This window comes from Coregonus clupeaformis, unplaced genomic scaffold (genome assembly GCF_020615455.1).
Source record: "Coregonus clupeaformis isolate EN_2021a unplaced genomic scaffold, ASM2061545v1 scaf2902, whole genome shotgun sequence".
Classification (NCBI taxonomy): domain Eukaryota; kingdom Metazoa; phylum Chordata; class Actinopteri; order Salmoniformes; family Salmonidae; genus Coregonus; species Coregonus clupeaformis.
In genome coordinates this window covers 27,501-46,355 of record NW_025536356.1, presented here as the reverse complement: position 1 = coordinate 46,355, position 18,855 = coordinate 27,501, and the positions used below count along the sequence as shown (strand labels likewise).

Genomic DNA, 18,855 nt, shown 5'->3' with positions numbered 1-18,855 from the left:
ACAGTCTCAAAGAACCATTAGTAACACACTACGCCGTCGTGGATTAAAATCCTGCAGCGCACGCAAGGTCCCCCTGCTCAAGCCATCGCATGTCCAGGCCTGTCTGAAGTTTGCCATTGACCATCTGGATGATCCAGAGGAGGAATGGGAGAAGGTCATGTGGTCTGATGAGACAAAAATAGAGCTTTTTGGTCTAAACTCCACTCGCCGTGTTTGGAGGAAGAAGGATGAGTACAACCCCAAGAACACCATCCCAACAGTGAAGCATGGAGGTGGAAACATCATTCTTTGGGGATGCTTTTCTGCAAAGGGGACAGGACGACTGCACCGTATTGAGGGGAGGATGGATGGGGCCATGTATCGTGAGATCTTGGCCAACAACCTCCTTCCCTCAGGAAGAGCATTGAAGATGGGTCATGGCTGGGTCTTCCAGCATGACAACGACCCAAAACACACAGCCAGGGCAACTAAGGAGTGGCTCCGTACAAAGCATCTCAAGGTCCTGGAGTGGCCTAGCCAGTCTCCAGACCTGAACCCAATAGAAAATCTTGAGGGAGCTGAAAGTCCGTATTGCCCAGCGACAGCCCCGAAACCTGAAGGATCTGGAGAAGGTCTGTATGGAGGAGTGGGCCAAAATCCCTGCTGCAGTGTGTGCAAACCTGGTCAAGACCTACAGGAAACTTATGATCTCTGTAATTGCAAACAAAGGTTTCTGTACCAAATATTAAGTTATGCTTTTCTGATGTATCAAATACTTATGTCGTGCAATAAAATGCAAATGAATTACTTAATCATACAATGTGATTTTCTGGATTTTTGTTTTAGATTCCGTCTCTCACAGTTGAAGTGTACCTATGATTAAAAAAATTACAGACCTCTACATGCTTTGTAAGTAGGAAAACCTGCAAAATCGGCAGTGTATCAAAACTTGTTCTCCCCACTGTATGTTACTAATTAGAAAAACATACAATATGTTACGAATTTGAAAAATGTACTATATGTTACTAATAAGCAAAACATATGATATGTTATGAATTCTATCTAGGTGGCTATGTGGATAACGTTAGCTAGGATAAGGGTTAGGATTTAGGTTAAAATAGGAATTCTAATGGATGTATAATGGATTAGGGACATCAGTGACTTTGCTACAAGTGATTTTAGCTCTCTAGGTCATGCAAGTATGCTACAGTAGTTTGCGTACGAGTGAGAAAGATCATAGGCTTATTTATGTTTTTTGAGTATTACATTTTACCTAAAAATATATAATTTTTTAAATAAACAACATTACATTTTTAAATGTAATTATTGTGGGGGGAAAACAAAGTTGGTTTCGGATTTCTAGATCATTTTAATTGTAAAATAAATACATACATAATAATAATCAAGTTTTTCTGTGAACACCAGGTTCGGCTGATTGCACTTTTAAGACGCCCTGAGTCCATAATATTCCCCCATTGAAACCAACTTAAAGTCACTTTTTGAAAACGGAATGGAGATAAAATGGCTGTACCTTGCTCTCTAGCATCATCTGATTCTAGATATATCACCCTAATGATTATAGGACCTTCTGTCGAAGAGGTATTTACGAGTAAACTCCAAATATCAAACCAATATCCAAACTGAAAACACATTTACTGTGATTTCTAGTTCTAGGGTAAAATGGGCATTGCATTAATAGAGATCCTATTAAATTACTATTCTAATTCCTAATGCTATGGTTGCATGTCTAGTGGTAATTGTTGTTCACAACACTTGTATCCCCTTTCTACTGTGGGGTTCGGGTGCTTAGCCCAAAGACAGACCAATTTTGTGTTTCCTCTCGGAGTCGGACCCAAAACAAGTAAAAAGTTCCAGGGACGTGGACTTTCCCTGATTTGGGGTCAGCAGACTTTTTGGAGCTGCATCAATAAAACAATGATTAAACATAACAATTTATTATTCTCCTTCCCAAAATAAACTGTTTGATTATTCAGAAGTTAACGTTTCTGTTCTTCCCAAGTCCTTAGTGTCAGCCCCATCTATTGAAAAAGAATTTCCCTAGTATAACACCATGGTTAAAGCCATTGTCTCACTCCACACCGGTGTTGCAATGGAAATTGCAACAATATTATTTGGGGTGGGTGCATATATACTGTATTAGCCCTATTACACACACACACACACGTACAAGTGTGTAATTTATATGCATGTGTAAATTGCAAATGTTTTTTTTTGTTGCATATCCCACTCTCCCCGAGACACCCTCGGAGCATGGGGTCACAGCCAAGGTTTGCCATGTCATAACTACAGTGAGGGAAAAAAGTATTTGATCCCCTGCTGATTTTGTACGTTTGCCCACTGACAAAGAAATTATCAGTCTATAATTTTAATGGTAGGTTTATTTGAACAGTGAGAGACAGAATAACAACAAAAAAATCTCCTCTGAATCATTCAGATGTTCATTGGCAAACTTCAGACGGGCCTGTATATGTGCTTTCTTGAGCAGGGGGACCTTGCGGGCGCTGCAGGATTTCAGCCCTTCACGGCGTAGTGTGTTACTAATTGTTTTCTTGGTGACAATGGTCCCAGCTGCCTTGAGATCATTGACAAGATCCTCCCATGTAGTTCTGGGCTGATTCCTCACCGCTCTCATGATCATTGCAACTCAACGAGGTGAGATCTTGCATGGAGCCCCAGGCCGAGGGAGATTGACACGTCTTTTGTGTTTCTTCCATTTGTGAATAATCGCACCAACTGTCGTCACCTTCTCACCAAGCTGCTTGGCGATGGTCTTGTAGCCCATTCCAGCCTTGTGTAGGTCTACAATCTTGTCCCTGACATCATTGGAGAGCTCTTTGGTCTTGGCCATGGTGGAGAGTTTGGAATCTGATTGATTGATAGCTTCTGTGGACAGGTGTCTTTTATACAGGTAACAAGCTGAGATTAGGAGCACTCCCTTTAAGAGTGTGCTCCTAATCTCAGCTCGTTACCTGTATAAAAGACACCTGGGAGCCAGAAATTTTTCTGATTGAGATGGGGTCAAATACTTATTTCCCTCATTTAAAATGCAAATCAATTTATAACATTTTTGACATGCGTTTTTCTGGATTTATTTGTTGTTATTCTGTCTCTCACTGTTCAAATAAACCTACCATTAAAATTATAGACTGATCATGTCTTTGTCAGTGGGCAAACGTACAAAATCAGCAGGGGATCAAATACTTTTTTCCCTCACTGTATGACTACTCCAAGGTTTTACAGAGACTACTATATCATTTCATTGTTTGAGTTCTAGCTAATTAATCCTTTCTTTTTCACTTCAGACCACCAACAGCTCAACGCCACAGAAGAGGAGGTTCCCCCTGAGCAGCAGCACTGTGAGCAGGAAAGGAGCCCCAGTCTGGGGCAAGATGACTCCGAGCCCACACAGATTAAAGAGGAACAGGTGGTACTCAGGACCAGCCAAAAGCTGAAGTATAATACCAAAGACTCTGTATTGACTCTGTATCCCTGTGTGAAAAGTGAGTATGATGAGTATCCAACTCAGTCCTCACATCTTAACAAAACCCAAAGTAAAGCATGCAAGAACAGAGACTCTTCAACTAAACAGATAAAAACTGAACCTCATGAGGACTCTTCAGAACCAACCAGTGACTCTCAGGCCCTCTCTTTAGTAAATCCAGGCTCTTCTGCATCTCAGAATGAAAACCGTGGAAGTGTTGATGCGAAGTGGAGTGGAGGACCTCTGGGGGCTTTAAAGATGCGCAAATCAAAGAGGACACGGACAGAAAAAGAACAAATCCCTACTTGTTGTAAGGTGTGTGGAAGGTCTTGTCACTCCATGCGTACGTTATTGACTCATTTGAAAAGTCACAGAAAAGATGAGGAACATATTTGTGGTGTGTGTGGAAAAAGATGTCCATCCCTAGAAAGTGTGATGGATCACATACAAACTCACATGACGTCCCATCTGAAACCACCTAGTGAATGCCCTGCTGGTCCTTGTTGTAAGGTGTGTGGAAGGCCTTGTCACTCCTTTGGGGCTTTATTGAGACATTTGCGAAGACACAGAAAAGATAAGGAACACATTTGTGGTGTTTGTGGAAAAAGCTGTCAATCCCTAAAAGGTATGATGGATCACATATTACAAACTCACAGAACTAGGTTTTGTAAAGTTTGTGCTAAAAGTTTTGACTCTCCTAAGGATCTGAAAAATCATATGAGGACCCACACAGGGGAGAAACCATTTCGCTGTAATGATTGTGGCAGATGTTTCTCTTCAATTGGAACTTTGAATGTCCATATAAGGATGGTCCACACAGGGGAGAAACCTCATCATTGCCATGAATGTGGAAAATGTTACGCTCTGAGTGGAAATCTAAAAATGCATATGAGGCTTCACACTGGTGAGAAACCGTATCACTGTAATGACTGTGGCAAAACATTTCGCCTTGGCACTTCTCTGAAAATGCATGTGAGGACTCACACAAGGGAGAAGCCTTACCGCTGCCAGGATTGTGGCAATTCATTCTCTCGACGGGATCACCTGAAAAACCATAGCAGGATTCACACAGGGGAAAAACCTCACCGCTGTCCTGAATGTGCCAAATGCTTCCCTCAGAGAAGTAGTCTGCAAATGCATATGAGGATTCACACAGGGGAGAAACCACACCAATGTCATTTTTGTAAGAAACGTTTCACCTATAGCCATCATCTTAGAGAGCATATGAGAATTCACACCAATGACAAACCATTTCCCTGCCAGGAGTGTGGCCAATGTTTCAGTCAGAGTTCCAATTTGAATCGGCACATAAAGAGACACAGAGGGGAGAAACCACATCATTGCCATGTGTGTGGCAAATCTTTTTCCACTGGCTTTCAGTTGAATGTGCATTTCAGAATACACACAGGGGAGAAACCACATGTGTGTTCTAAATGTCCAAAATGCTTCAGTGACAGAGGGGCATTAATTAGTCATCAGAGACTGCACACGGAGGAGAAACCATTCAAGTGTAATTATTGTGTTAAATGCTTCAGACATAGACAGAACATGAAAGAACACATGAAGAGAAGGCACAAAAACATGACCGTGTCGGGGAAGGTGATCAGACAGAAGATTGAAAGGCCATTCATCTGTTCTTGAGTGAATAAGACATGACCGAATGAACGCTTGAACTGTGAGAACATTGCTGTCTAACTGGCCTGCTTCACCAGACACGCTACGCTTTCAGAGCGTGACACACTCTTATTCGTGTAAATGAAACCAGGTGTAAGCACGCCGGCTTCGTGAGAGGAGTCCCTGCTCATTAGTTTAACAGACATTTGAGCTGCAGAACTGTATCTGTAATTAACTTAGTTTGTTGTTGTTGATGATAGCTTTGTCTAGTATATATTTTTATTTTGGGCCAACGGAGGACAAAAGTTAACATTGTAGTTTTTAGAGCTTTTTTGTTAGATACATAGTAGTTTTATACACAGTGGTTTGATTATACACATTACATATTGGATAGATAATACTGAAAACACTATGTAGATGTCTGAGTACTAACTATTACCGATCATGAGCTTTTTAATCCCACCCCTCTGCTACTCTCAGCCCATCCCACCTATCTCCATAGACCATCCTCTTTTGATTTCCACAAGCCATATATTTTTGAACTGTGCTGGAATGTCTTACATTAATTTTTAAACTTTCTGATCGCATAATGTCCACAGATTGTAAGTTAATTATGAATATTTTTTCTATGAGTATTATTATATTGTTGATTTATGGTTTTCCAAATTGCCCAACACTGCTATTTGTAGGGTTAATTTTAAATGAATGTTGTGATTTTTCAGCCATTCCTAAACCTGTGACCAGAAACAAGCTATATGGGGACAATTCCAGAATAAATTATATAATGATTCTGTTTCTTCGTAGAAAAATATGCAGAGCTGAGATTGTTGTTTTGCCTTGCAAAGGTATACCCCTTGAATTTCTTCATATTTTGTGTTTTTTACAGTGGGATTAAAATTTATTTAATTCTAATTTTCTGTCAACGATCTACTCAAAAGGTCTAAGTCAGGGGTGTCAAACGTACGGCCCGCGGGCCGGATCAGGCCCGCAAACGGGTTTAATCCGGCCCGCGAGATGATTTCGTACAAGCACAACATCACTATTAATCATAAAACACGTCAAGTTTATTTGAAAATTCTAAAGAAAAAGAACACACAAACACACAATGCCTCAGTGATTAACAGAACTGTTTCACAGATCACAGAACTATATCAGGGTGTCATTTCTCAGGCAGAAATGTAGATAAAAATAATGAAATCCTGTTCCCCAAACAAGTGCAAGAACCACAGAGTCAAGAATAGGTTAAATATACAAATAAAATAAAATCAATTAAAAACAATAGCACATCAACATAAAAACATATAAACATAAATCTGAAAGCATTGCTCAAACTCCCGTAACAGTCCCGTTATTTTATCTTTGAACCGCTTCATGTCTGCCACATGTTGGGTCGCGCACACATTTTTCAGACAGGGGAAGTGAGCTGCATCACCACCGGCAAGTTGCGTCTCCCACAATGACAGCTTCAACTTGAAAGAACGTATGCTGTCATAATACTGCGTGACAACTTTGTTGCGCCCTTGCAGCTGTTTGTTCAAGTTATTCAGGTGCTCTGTAACATCCACCATAAATGCAAGGTCCTGCATCCATTCTGCGGAATGAAATTCTAACACTGGTTTGCCCTTTTCTTCCATGAACTGTTCAATTTCTTATCGTAAATCAAAGAAACGCCTCAGCACAGCACCTCGGCTTAACCATCTTACCTCAGTGTGGTATGGCAGGCCATAGATGTGGTCTTTCTGTCTGAGAAGGCTGTCAAACTGACAGTGATTCAGGCTTCTGGATCGGATGAAATTAACAGTTTGGATGACCACCTTCATGACGTTATCCATCTTTAATGACTTGCAACACAAAGCCTCCTGGTGTAAAATACAGTGAAAAGTCAAAAAATCACGTCCTCCATTTGCAGATTGCACTTTCTCTCTGAACTTTGTCACAACGCCTGCTTTTTTCCCGATCATTGAGGGCGCACCATCTGTAGCTAGGCTGACAGCGCGGGACCAGTCCACTCCGACCCTGTCCAGCGCGCCGACGAGTGCGGTAAAAATATCAGCTGCTGTCGTTGTATCTATCATCGGCACCAACTCCACGAACTCCTCGGTGACGGTCAATGTGTCATCAACTCCCGCTGATGAAAATGGCCAGTTGTGCAACATCTGTAATGCCCGTGCTTTCATCAATTGCAACCGAAAAAACGCAATAAATGACTTTACTTTTTGCTTCAACTGGCTGTCCAAATCCACTGAAAGATCGGAAATCCTGTCTGCAACTGTGTTTCTTGTCAGGCTGATATTTGCAAAAGCCTGCCGCTTTTCAGGGCACACAATCATCATGCATGTTTTTACAAATTCACCCTCACTAAATGGTTTTGAAGCCACTGCGATTTCATTAGCAATGAGGTAGCTAGCTTTCACTGCAGCGTCACTGATGTCTCGGCTGTGAGTAAACACAGACTGCTGTTTCTTCAGACCCGCCAACAGTTCATTCACCTTCTCTCATCTCCGCTGTCCTTGAAAGTTGTCATATTTGTCGGCATGAAGACTCACATAGTGGCGACGAAGGTTATATTCTTTCAGCACTGCAACATGCTCTGAACACACCAAACATACAGCTTTCCCATTCAATTCCGTGAATAAATAGGATGACCATTTTTCTTGGAACACTCTGCACTCTGCGTCCACTTTTCTCTTTTGACAGAGACATATTGGGGCAATGAGGGTGCCAAAGCACATAATGTTAAAAGTAGAAGCCGTAATAAATATCGCGGGCAAAACAAAGTAGCTCATTGGCTGCACGTGCTTGACCTACTTGCTCTGCCCCGGTATAAACAGTTTGCTTGCTTAACACAATTGCTATTGCGCCATCCAGTGGACGCAATTGGAACAGCAGTTTATTTTATTGAAAAATTGCAGCGCATTTTTATACTTATATTTTTTAAATATTATAATTTTTTTTCTCAATCATCTCGCGGGCCCGATTAAACCCGTTTGCGGGCCTGATTCGGCCCGCGGGCCGTACGTTTGACACACCTGCTCTAGAGCATCCCGTATATTTATAGCGCTGCATTTCGTCCCCCTCTGACCATGGATAGGGTTGGGAGCATTCCTGAGTTCACTTATGGTCCCACTAAGGTAATCTTAGGAGATATTCCTTTTGGCATACTGTAAATGCCTGTGCATAATGTACCTAATAAAGCATAATTATTTTAATTATCTTCAAAGGAATTCTGTAGAAGCAGCCTTTATTTTCAGACTCTGCAGGCCTGCTGGGAGGAAGTATATTACAATAAACAGGTAAGATTCATCCCACAAAAACAGTAACCACAGAAAAAAAGAGAGAGATTTAATCCCAAAACAAGAGTTTTATTTCAAGATAGTTTAGAGAAGATGGTCATAAGATCACTTGCAAATTGTGAGACATGAGCAGTTGTGAAATGTTACGAGAAGCCCTTCTGAAAGCACATTATATGGTCTTTAGTGGCACGGTCTCACACCTTACCTCATCTTGCAGAAGAAGCTCATGGTCCACTATCTGCTGCTCCAGAGTCGAGGTTGGGTCTCGCCCCATGTCACCATGGAGCACATGAGCGACTGGCTGGTGTCTCAGGGCAAAAAATCCCTTAGGGAGAGGTGAGTACCACGTCAGCTCTCACCTTCACTGCCATTCTCTGTCACCAGCAGCACTCCAGGAGGTGTGGGTAAAATAAACAACAGATAAATAGGAAGCCAGGAAAGTTGAAATGCTTTGTGTTTTATTTGAAGGGTGTGGAAGGAAACCCTGGAGGAGGGGAACGAACTCGCTCGGCTGGTAAGAGAATGAGAGTTAGAGACTTAGACTATCAGTCAGTGAGCTCCTTTCTAGCCTTTCAACAACTAGTCAGTACAGCAGAATATATCTGTTGTGAAATTACACTAATGGGACTTCCTGTTTCCTACGGCAGACCTGGGAACAGTGGCGGCTCCTGAAAAAATTCTCAGGGGGGGCAATTTTTCTGATGATTTAGGTGACCTACACACATTTTAAAATAAGATATGTCCAGCAACAACATGAAGACAGGGGCAGCATATAAGTCAATACCAGAAGCATTTATTGACTGATCTGGGGAGATGGATTCCAGTTTCTGTGACAGATTATAAATAATCTCTGATGCCTTTGTTATATTAGCTTTTGGTTGAATGTACACAACGGTAACAAACAATTGGGGGAACTCACGGGGCAGATAGTAAGGTCGCAGTGACACAGAAAGCAGTTCAATGTCGGGGGTACAGAGTCGCTCTCTTACCAGGATCGATTTTCCCTGTGACTGTCAGATCGCGGTCCGCTCTGACCAGGGTGAAGCCGGCCGGCTCCACTTCTCTGTCCGGGACTCTGTCATCCAGCCAAGTCTCAGTAAATGCCAGCAAACAGGCCTCCCGATATTCGTGTTGGAAGCGCAGATTCGCTGACAACTCATCCGCTTTCCCCCTCAGTGACTGGGCATTAATCAGCAAGGTGGTGGGTAAGGGAAGTTTGTTCTTAATTTTTTTAAAGTCGTTGTCTGATTCCCCCGCGTTTTCCACGTTTGCATTTGGGTTTGTAATCCACTCGCAGACAATCAGGTATTAGATGGGCCATTGGGATATCCATCGCGTTCGTATTTGAGTTGCATTGTAGTAAAAACTCCCTGCTGTATTGGATTCCGCTGCCAGCAGCGTTTTCATTATTTAGTCCGTTCAGTAGCGGGTATGTACACGATCAACAAGATCAGTCCAACACCCCACCACTGGAAATCCATGGTTGGCAGAATGTTTGTAAACTAAGTGTACAAATTAAAAACATAAAATAACGCCACTAAGTGTACAAATTAAAAACATAAGATAACGTCACACACACTGCAGGTCGCAACAGAGACGCTGCTACCCGCTATTTTCTTAGTTACGTTCATGGTTACGTTACGTATGACGAAAGCGCGTAAGTGCAAGCCCTCAGAAACCCATGAGATTGTATTGAAAGCTCTGAAATTTGAAAAAAATAGATTTTACATGGGAGTCTATGACAGACTTCTGGGCGATTTTCAACCTGACTGAAATCGCCCCAAAAGGGGGGGCCATTTGAAGCACGACTTTAGCCTGATTGGACATTTAGTGGCAGTCAGATCAGATTAGAACACTGATAACTACTGTTGCCGTGATATAATTGATTAGAAAAAAATCCCCTTCCTTTTCCCGTTTGGCAGTGCGTCGCCCATATCGCCCTAATGAACACACCGCCCCTGGTGGACATATAACATCCAATTGTGCTGTTTTTGCTATTAAAAAAGGTGTACTTTGAGAGCGAAAACCTCCCAAAACAGGGACAAACGGTCAACGGGGAAATCTAAACGGAGAAAAGGGAACTTGGGAATTAACGGAATCAGGCAAAACATTGAAGGGATTGTATAGTGCCCTAATGGACTACAGACATTGACTGTCTCCTAGACTAAAAACAAGGCTGCATGTACTGCCTATATTTTGGAGGGAAACGACTGTCCATTATTTGATTTGATTTGATCAGGGCAGGGCAGCACACAAACTGCATTTAGTCCAATAACAATCCATGATATTATTAGGGTGATAAATAAAAAGCAGTTGCTCCATGACAAAAGAGCACGCTCTACTGGGACAAAGAGCTTACAGCACCTGGTATTCCCAGGCGGTCTCCCATCCAAGTACTAACCAGGCCCGACCCTGCTTAGCTTCCTAGATCGGGCGTATTTTTTTTTTTTTTTTTATCTCATAGCTTCACAGCTTATTTTTTTTTACATATCATAGCTTCATATTTCACATCACATCTTCACATCTCATAGCTTCACAGCTTATTTTTACATATCATAGCTTCATATTTCACATCACATCTTCACAGCTTATTTTTACATATCATAGCTTCATATTTCACATCACATCTTCACATCTCATAGCTTCACAGCTTATTTTTACATATCATAGCTTCATATTTCACATCACATCTTCACATCTCAGCATATAACACAGATTATCAGTCCACGTCATAGCTTCTTATATGCTTTTACAGCAACTGGTATTCCAAGGTGGTCCCGCATCCAAGTACTAACCAGCCCTAAACCTGCTTAGCTTCCGAGATCTGACGAGATCGGGCGTATTCAGGCTGGTATGGCCTAAGCGAGGAACAACTCTTGGTACACTATATAAAGTCAATGTGTCACTCACTCTGAAAGGGACACAGAAACGTATCCACTTTGTGACACAAACTGAAGAAGCTCAACCCCTGCTTACATTTCCAATATATATATATATATATATTTGAGTCTTGTTGGGGGAGGGCATATCCTATGTTGATTTATGACAAGTTCATTGACTAGGGCCCTATAAAATAGGCGTTTGGACCGAATCACGGAATCCAGACATTAAACCCGAAATTCAACAATATTCAAACATTTATTGAACTTAGTAAGAAATCAACTAAATCTATTCAACTTGTTAGAAACGCATTCATTTGCCCAAGTCAATCATAAGACATGAACAAAATGCATCAGTGATTCGTATTTCCATGAACCAAACAAAGGTCTCTTCCTGGTGCATGCTTGCATTTAAGGGTAACTACACCCCAACATCTAAATGTCTTACATTTTCCCCAGACCTCACAAATGGTCACCTGATAGGGTTTAAACATTGTTGTGGACATCAGTGGCGGCTCCTGAAAAAATTCTCAGGGGGGCAATTTTTCTGATGATTTAGGTGACCTACACACATTTTAAAAAAGATATGTCCAGCAACAACATGAAGACAGGGGGCAGCATATAAGTCAATACCAGAAGCATTTATTGACTGATCTCAAAAGTGTTGGCTTACCAGGGTTGGTGGAGCCTCAGTTTCATCTTTGCCTCGCAGCTAACTCAAACTGGTGGTGGCAGAGAACGCCTTTGGTATTGTCCCATAGCACAAATCAAGAGTCCTATTTTTCCTAGTGTGACATTTCACATACTGATGGTATGTGCGCAAGACTTTGTGCAAGGTACAGTTGTTAAAATCCCCTAAAATAAATTTGGGTGCGTCGGGGGGAGATGGATTCCAGTTTCTGTGACAGATTATAAATAATCTCTGATCCTTTGTTATATTAGCTTTTGGTTGAATGTACACAACGGTAACAAACAATTGGGGGAACTCACGGGGCAGATAGTAAGGTCGCAGTGACACAGAAAGCAGTTCAATGTCGGGGGTACAGAGTCGCTCTCTTACCAGGATCGATTTACACCACTGGTCCTGACAGACGCCCCGGCCGTGAAGTTTCCCTGTGACTGTCAGATCGCGGTCCGCTCTGACCAGGGTGAAGCCGGCCGGCTCCACTTCTCTGTCCGGGACTCTGTCATCCAGCCAAGTCTCAGTAAATGCCAGCAAACAGGCCTCGATATTCGTGTTGGAAGCGCAGATTCGCTGACAACTCATCCGCTTTCCCCCCTCAGTGACTGGGCATTAATCAGCAAGGTGGTGGGTAAGGGAAGTTTGTTCTTAATTTTTTTAAGTCGTTGTCTGATTCCCCGCGTTTTCCACGTTTGCATTTGGGTTTGTAATCCACTCGCAGACAATCAGGTATTAGATGGGCCATTGGGATATCCATCGCGTTGGTATTTGAGTTGCATTGTAGTAAAAACTCCCTGCTGTATTGGATTCCGCTGCCAGCAGCGTTTTCATTATTTAGTCCGTTCGTAGCGGTATGTACACGATCAACAAGATCAGTCCAACACCCCACCACAGGAAATCCATGGTTGGCAGAATGTTTGTAAACTAAGTGTACAAATTAAAAACATAAAATAACACCACTAAGTGTACAAATTAAAAACATAAGATTAAAAACATAAGATAACGTCACACACACTGCAGGTCGCAACAGAGACGCTGCTACCCGCTCTTTTCTTAGTTACGTTCATGGTTATGTTACGTATGACGAAAGCGCGTAAGTGCAAGCCCTCAGAAACCCATAGAGATTGTATTGAAAGCTCTGAAATTTGAAAAAATAGATTTTACATGGGAGTCTATGACAGACTTCTGGGCGATTTTCAACCTGACTGAAATCGCCCCAAAAGGGGGGCCATTTGAAGCACGACTTTAGCCTGATTGGACATTTAGTGGCACTGTGGCAGATCAGACGTCTAGATTACAACACTGATAACTACTGTTGCCGTGATATAATTGATTAGAAAAAAATCCCTTCCTTTTCCCGTTTGGCAGTCGCGTCGCCCATATCGCCCTAATGAACACACCGCCCCTGGTGGACATATAACATCCAATTGTGCTGTTTGCTATTAAAAAGGTGTACTTTTGAGAGCGAAAAACCTGCCAAAACAGGGACAAACGGTCAACGGGGAAATCTAAACGGAGAAAAGGGAACTTGGGAATTAACGGAATCAGGCAAAACATTGAAGGGATTGTATAGTGCCCTAATGGACTACAGACATTGACTGTCTCCTAGACTAAAAACAAAGGCTGCATGTACCTGCCTATATTTTGAGGGAAACGCACTGTCCATTATTTGATTTGATTTGATCAGGGCAGGGCAGCACACAAACTGCATTTAGTCCAATAACAATACATTATATTATTAGGGTGATAAATAAAAAGCAGTTGCTCCATGACACAAGAGCACGCTCTACTGGGACAAAAAGCTTACAGCACCTGGTATTCCCAGGCGGTCTCCCATCCAAGTACTAACCAGGCCCGACCCTGCTTAGCTTCCGAGATCAGACGAGATCGGGCGTATTCAGGCTGGTATGGCCGTAAGCGAGGGAACAACTCTTGGTACACTATATAAAGTCAATGTGTCACTCACTCTGAAAGGACACAGAAACGTATCCACTTTGTGACACAAACTGAAGAAGCTCAACCCCTGCTTACATTTCCAATATATATATATATATTTGAGTCTTGTTGGGGGAAGAGGGCATATCCTATGTTGATTTATGACAAGTTCATTGACTAGGGCCCTATAAAATAGGCGTTATGGACCGAATCACGGAATCCAGACATTAAACCGAAATTCAACAATATTCAAACATTTATTGAACTTAGTAAGAAATCAACTAAATCTATTCAACTTGTTAGAAAACGCATCCATTTGCCCAAGTCAATCATAAGACATGAACAAAATGCATCAGTGATTCGTATTTCCATGAACTTTCTGAAACGGCACAGGAATGCCCCTGTCTGTGTGCATGTGTGCGGTGCGCGCGTATGTCTACAGTTTGTGTAGCCGTTAGCGATGATGCTAATGATAACCTTCTTCTGGTAGGGAAGGAATGGCTTTCCCCAAAACCTCGCGAAGTAAATGTTAACTACAAAGTAGCCTATGCCTGCATGGCAGAATTATACCGTGATCATTTGCATCACTCCAGTTGCCATTTGTTCTACAGCAACACCGCTTAACCAAACAAAGGTCTCTTCCTGGTGCATGCTTGCATTTAAGGGTAACTACACCCCAACATCTAAATGTCTTACATTTTTCCCAGACCTCACAAATGGTCACCTGATAGGGTTTAAACATTGTTGTGGACATAGAACATCCAATTGTGCTGTTTTGCTATTAAAAAGGTGTACTTTTGAGAGCGAAAACCTGCCAAAACAGGGACAAACGGTCAACGGGAAATCTAAACGGAGAAAAGGGAACTTGGGAATTAACGGAATCAGGCAAAACATTGAAGGGATTGTATAGTGCCCTAATGGACTACAGACATTGACTGTCTCCTAGACTAAAAACAAAGGCTGCATGTACTGCCTATATTTTGAGGGAAACGCACTGTCCATTATTTGATTTGATTTGATCAGGGCAGGGCAGCACACAAACTGCATTTAGTCCAATAACAATACATTATATTATTAGGGTGATAAATAAAAAGCAGTTGCTCCATGACACAAGAGCACGCTCTACTGGGACAAAAAGCTTACAGCACCTGGTATTCCCAGGCGGTCTCCCATCCAAGTACTAACCAGGCCCGAACCTGCTTAGCTTCCGAGATCGGACGAGATCGGGTGTATTCAGGCTGGTATGGCCGTAAGCAAGGGAACAACTCTTGGTACACTATATAAAGTCAATGTGTCACTCACTCTGAAAGGGACACAGAAACGTATCCACTTTGTGACACAAACTGAAGAAGCTCAACCCCTGCTTACATTTCCAATATATATATATATATATTTGAGTCTTGTTGGGGGGAGAGGGCATATCCTATGTTGATTTATGACAAGTTCATTGACTAGGGCCCTATAAAATAGGCGTTGCGGACCGAATCACGGAATCCAGACATTAAACCGAAATTCAACAATATTCAAACATTTATTGAACTTAGTAAGAAATCAACTAAATCTATTCAACTTGTTAGAAAACGCATTCATTTGCCCAAGTCAATCATAAGACATGAACAAAATGCATCAGTGATTCGTATTTCCATGAACCAAACAAAGGTCTCTTCCTGGTGCATGCTTGCATTTTAAGGGTAACTACACCCCAACATCTAAATGTCTTACATTTTTCCCAGACCTCACAAATGGTCACCTGATAGGGTTTAAACATTGTTGTGGACATCAGTGGCGGCTCCTGAAAAATTCTCAGGGGGGCAATTTTTCTGATGATTTAGGTGACCTACACACATTTTAAAAAGATATGTCCAGCAACAACATGAAGACAGGGCAGCATATAAGTCAATACCAGAAGCATTTATTGACTGATCTCAAAAGTGTTGGCTTACCAGGGTTGGTGGAGCCCTCAGTTTCATCTTTGCCTCGCAAAGCTAACTCAAACTGGTGGTGGCAGAGAACGCCTTTGGTATTGTCCCATAGCACAAATCAAGAGTCCTATTTTTCCTAGTGTGACATTTCACATACTGATGGTATGTGCGCAAGACTTTGTGCAAGGTACAGTTGTTAAAATCCCCTAAAATAAATTTGGGTGCGTCGGGGAGATGGATTCCAGTTTCTGTGACAGATTATAACTAATCTCTGATGCCTTTGTTATATTAGCTTTTGGTTGAATGTACACAACGGTAACAAACAATTGGGGGAACTCACGGGGCAGATAGTAAGGTCGCAGTGACACAGAAAGCAGTTCAATGTCGGGGTACAGAGTCGCTCTCTTACCAGGATCGATTTACACCACTGGTCCCTGACAGACGCCCGGCCGTGAAGTTTCCCTGTGACTGTCAGATCGCGGTCTGCTCTGACCAGGGTGAAGTCGGCCGGCTCCACTTCTCTGTCCGGGACTCTGTCATCCAGCCAAGTCTCAGTAAATGCCAGCAAACAGGCCTCCCGATATTCGTGTTGGAAGCGCAGATTCGCTGACAACTCATCCGCTTTCCCCCTCAGTGACTGGGCATTAATCAGCAAGGTGGTGGGTAAGGGAAGTTTGTTCTTAATTTTTTTAAGTCGTTGTCTGATTCCCCCGCGTTTTCCACGTTTGCATTTGGGTTTGTAATCCACTCGCAGACAATCAGGTATTAGATGGGCCATTGGGATATCCATCGCGTTGGTATTTGAGTTGCATTGTAGTAAAAACTCCCTGCTGTATTGGATTCCGCTGCCAGCAGCGTTTTCATTATTTAGTCCGTTCGTAGCGGGTATGTACCACGATCAACAAGATCAGTCCAACACCCCCACCACAGGAAATCCATGGTTGGCAGAATGTTTGTAAACTAAGTGTACAAATTAAAAACATAAAATAACACCACTAAGTGTACAAATTAAAAACATAAGATTAAAAACATAAGATAACGTCACACACACATGCAGGTCGCAACAGAGACGCTGCTACCCGCTCTTTTTCTTAGTTACGTTCATGGTTATGTTACGTATGACGAAAGCGCGTAAGTGCAAGCCCTCAGAAACCCATAGAGATTGTATTGAAAGCTCTGAAATTTGAAAAAAATAGATTTTACATGGGAGTCTATGACAGACTTCTGGGCGATTTTCAACCTGACTGAAATCGCCCCAAAAGGGGGGCATTTGAAGCACGACTTTAGCCTGATTGGACATTTAGTGGCACTGTGGCAGATCAGACGTCTAGATTACAACACTGATAACTACTGTTGCCGTGATATAATTGATTAGAAAAAAATCCCTTCCTTTTCCCGTTTGGCAGTGCGTCGCCCATATCGCCTAATGAACACACCGCCCTGGTGGACATATAACATCCAATTGTGCTGTTTTGCTATTAAAAAGGTGTACTTTTGAGAGCGAAAACCTGCCAAAACAGGGACAAACGGTCAACGGGGAAATCTAAACGGAGAAAAGGGAACTTGGGAATTAACGGAATCAGGCAAAACATTGAAGGGATTGTATAGTGCCCTAATGGACTACAGACATTGACTGTCTCCTAGACTAAAAACAAAGGCTGCATGTACTGCCTATATTTTGAGGGAAACGCACTGTCCATTATTTGATTTGATTTGATCAGGGCAGGGCAGCACACAAACTGCATTTAGTCCAATAACAATACATTATATTATTAGGGTGATAAATAAAAGCAGTTGCTCCATGACACAAGAGCACGCTCTACTGGGACAAAAGCTTACAGCACCTGGTATTCCCAGGCGGTCTCCCATCCAAGTACTAACCAGGCCCGACCCTGCTTAGCTTCCGAGATCGGACGAGATCGGGCGTATTTTTTTTTTTTTTTTTTAAAGAATTAACCCATCATAGCTTTTTTACAGCTTATATTTTTTTACATATCATAGCTTCATATTTCACATCACATCTTCACAGCTTATTTTTACATATCATAGCTTCATATTTCACATCTCATAGCTTCACAGCTTATTTTTTACATATCATAGCTTCATATTTCACATCACATCTTCACATCTCATAGCTTCACAGCTTATTTTTACATATCATAGCTTCATATTTCACATCACATCTTCACAGCTTATTTTTACATATCATAGCTTCATATTTCACATCTCATAGCTTCACAGCTTATTTTTACATATCATAGCTTCATATTTCACATCACATCTTCACATCTCATAGCTTCACAGCTTATTTTTTTTCCATATCATAGCTTCATATTTCACATCTTCACATCTCAGCCTATAACGCAGATTATCAGTCCACGTCATAGCTTCTTACATGCTTTTACAGCAACTGGTATTCCAAGGTGGTCCCCCATCCAAGTACTAACCAGCCCTAAACCTGCTTAGCTTCCGAGATCTGACGAGATCGGGCGTATTCAGGCTGGTATGGCCGTAAGCGAGGGAACAACTCTTGGTACACTATATAAAGTCAATGTGTCACTCACTCTGAAAGGACACAGAAACGTATCCACTTTGTGACACAAACTGAAGAAGCTCAACCCCTGCTTACATTTCCAATATATATATATATATATTTGAGTCTTGTTGGGGGGGAAGAGGGCATATCCTATGTTGATTTATGACAAGTTCATTGACTAGGGCCCTATAAAATAGGCGTTGCGGACCGAATCACGGAATCCAGACATTAAACCGAAATTCAACAATATTCAAACATTTATTGAACTTAGTAAGAAATCAACTAAATCTATTCAACTTGTTAGAAAACGCATCCATTTGCCCAAGTCAATCATAAGACATGAACAAAATGCATCAGTGATTCGTATTTCCATGAACTTTCTGAAACGGCACAGGAATGCCCCTGTCTGTGTGCATGTGTGCGGTGCGCGCGTATGTCTACAGTTTGTGTAGCCGTTAGCGATGATGCTAATGATAACCTTCTTCTGGTAGGGAAGGAATGGCTTTCCCCAAA

At 42.0% G+C, this 18,855-nt stretch overlaps 1 protein-coding gene, 2 non-coding genes and 2 pseudogenes across 3 annotated transcripts; 1 reads left to right on the top strand and 4 right to left on the bottom strand.

The window, feature by feature from the left end:
- Positions 1 to 1,420: 1,420 nt before the first annotated feature.
- LOC121531690 (zinc finger protein 501-like) lies at positions 1,421 to 6,037 on the top strand. The gene is made up of 2 exons (XM_045219925.1): positions 1,421 to 2,267; positions 3,303 to 6,037. The coding sequence occupies exon 2, from the start codon at positions 3,740 to 3,742 to the stop codon at positions 5,120 to 5,122; it is 1,383 nt and encodes a 460-aa protein (XP_045075860.1). The 5' UTR covers positions 1,421 to 2,267; positions 3,303 to 3,739; the 3' UTR covers positions 5,123 to 6,037.
- A 5,096-nt stretch (positions 6,038 to 11,133) lies between these two features.
- LOC123489252 lies at positions 11,134 to 11,253 on the bottom strand (annotated as a pseudogene).
- A 2,496-nt stretch (positions 11,254 to 13,749) lies between these two features.
- On the bottom strand, positions 13,750 to 13,868 carry LOC123489240. The gene has a single exon (XR_006660502.1). It is a non-coding gene; the product is annotated as a 5S ribosomal RNA (ribosomal RNA).
- A 1,152-nt stretch (positions 13,869 to 15,020) lies between these two features.
- Positions 15,021 to 15,139, bottom strand: LOC121565422. The gene has a single exon (XR_006000542.2). It is a non-coding gene; the product is annotated as a 5S ribosomal RNA (ribosomal RNA).
- A 3,065-nt stretch (positions 15,140 to 18,204) lies between these two features.
- Positions 18,205 to 18,323, bottom strand: LOC123489250 (annotated as a pseudogene).
- Positions 18,324 to 18,855: the final 532 nt, after the last annotated feature.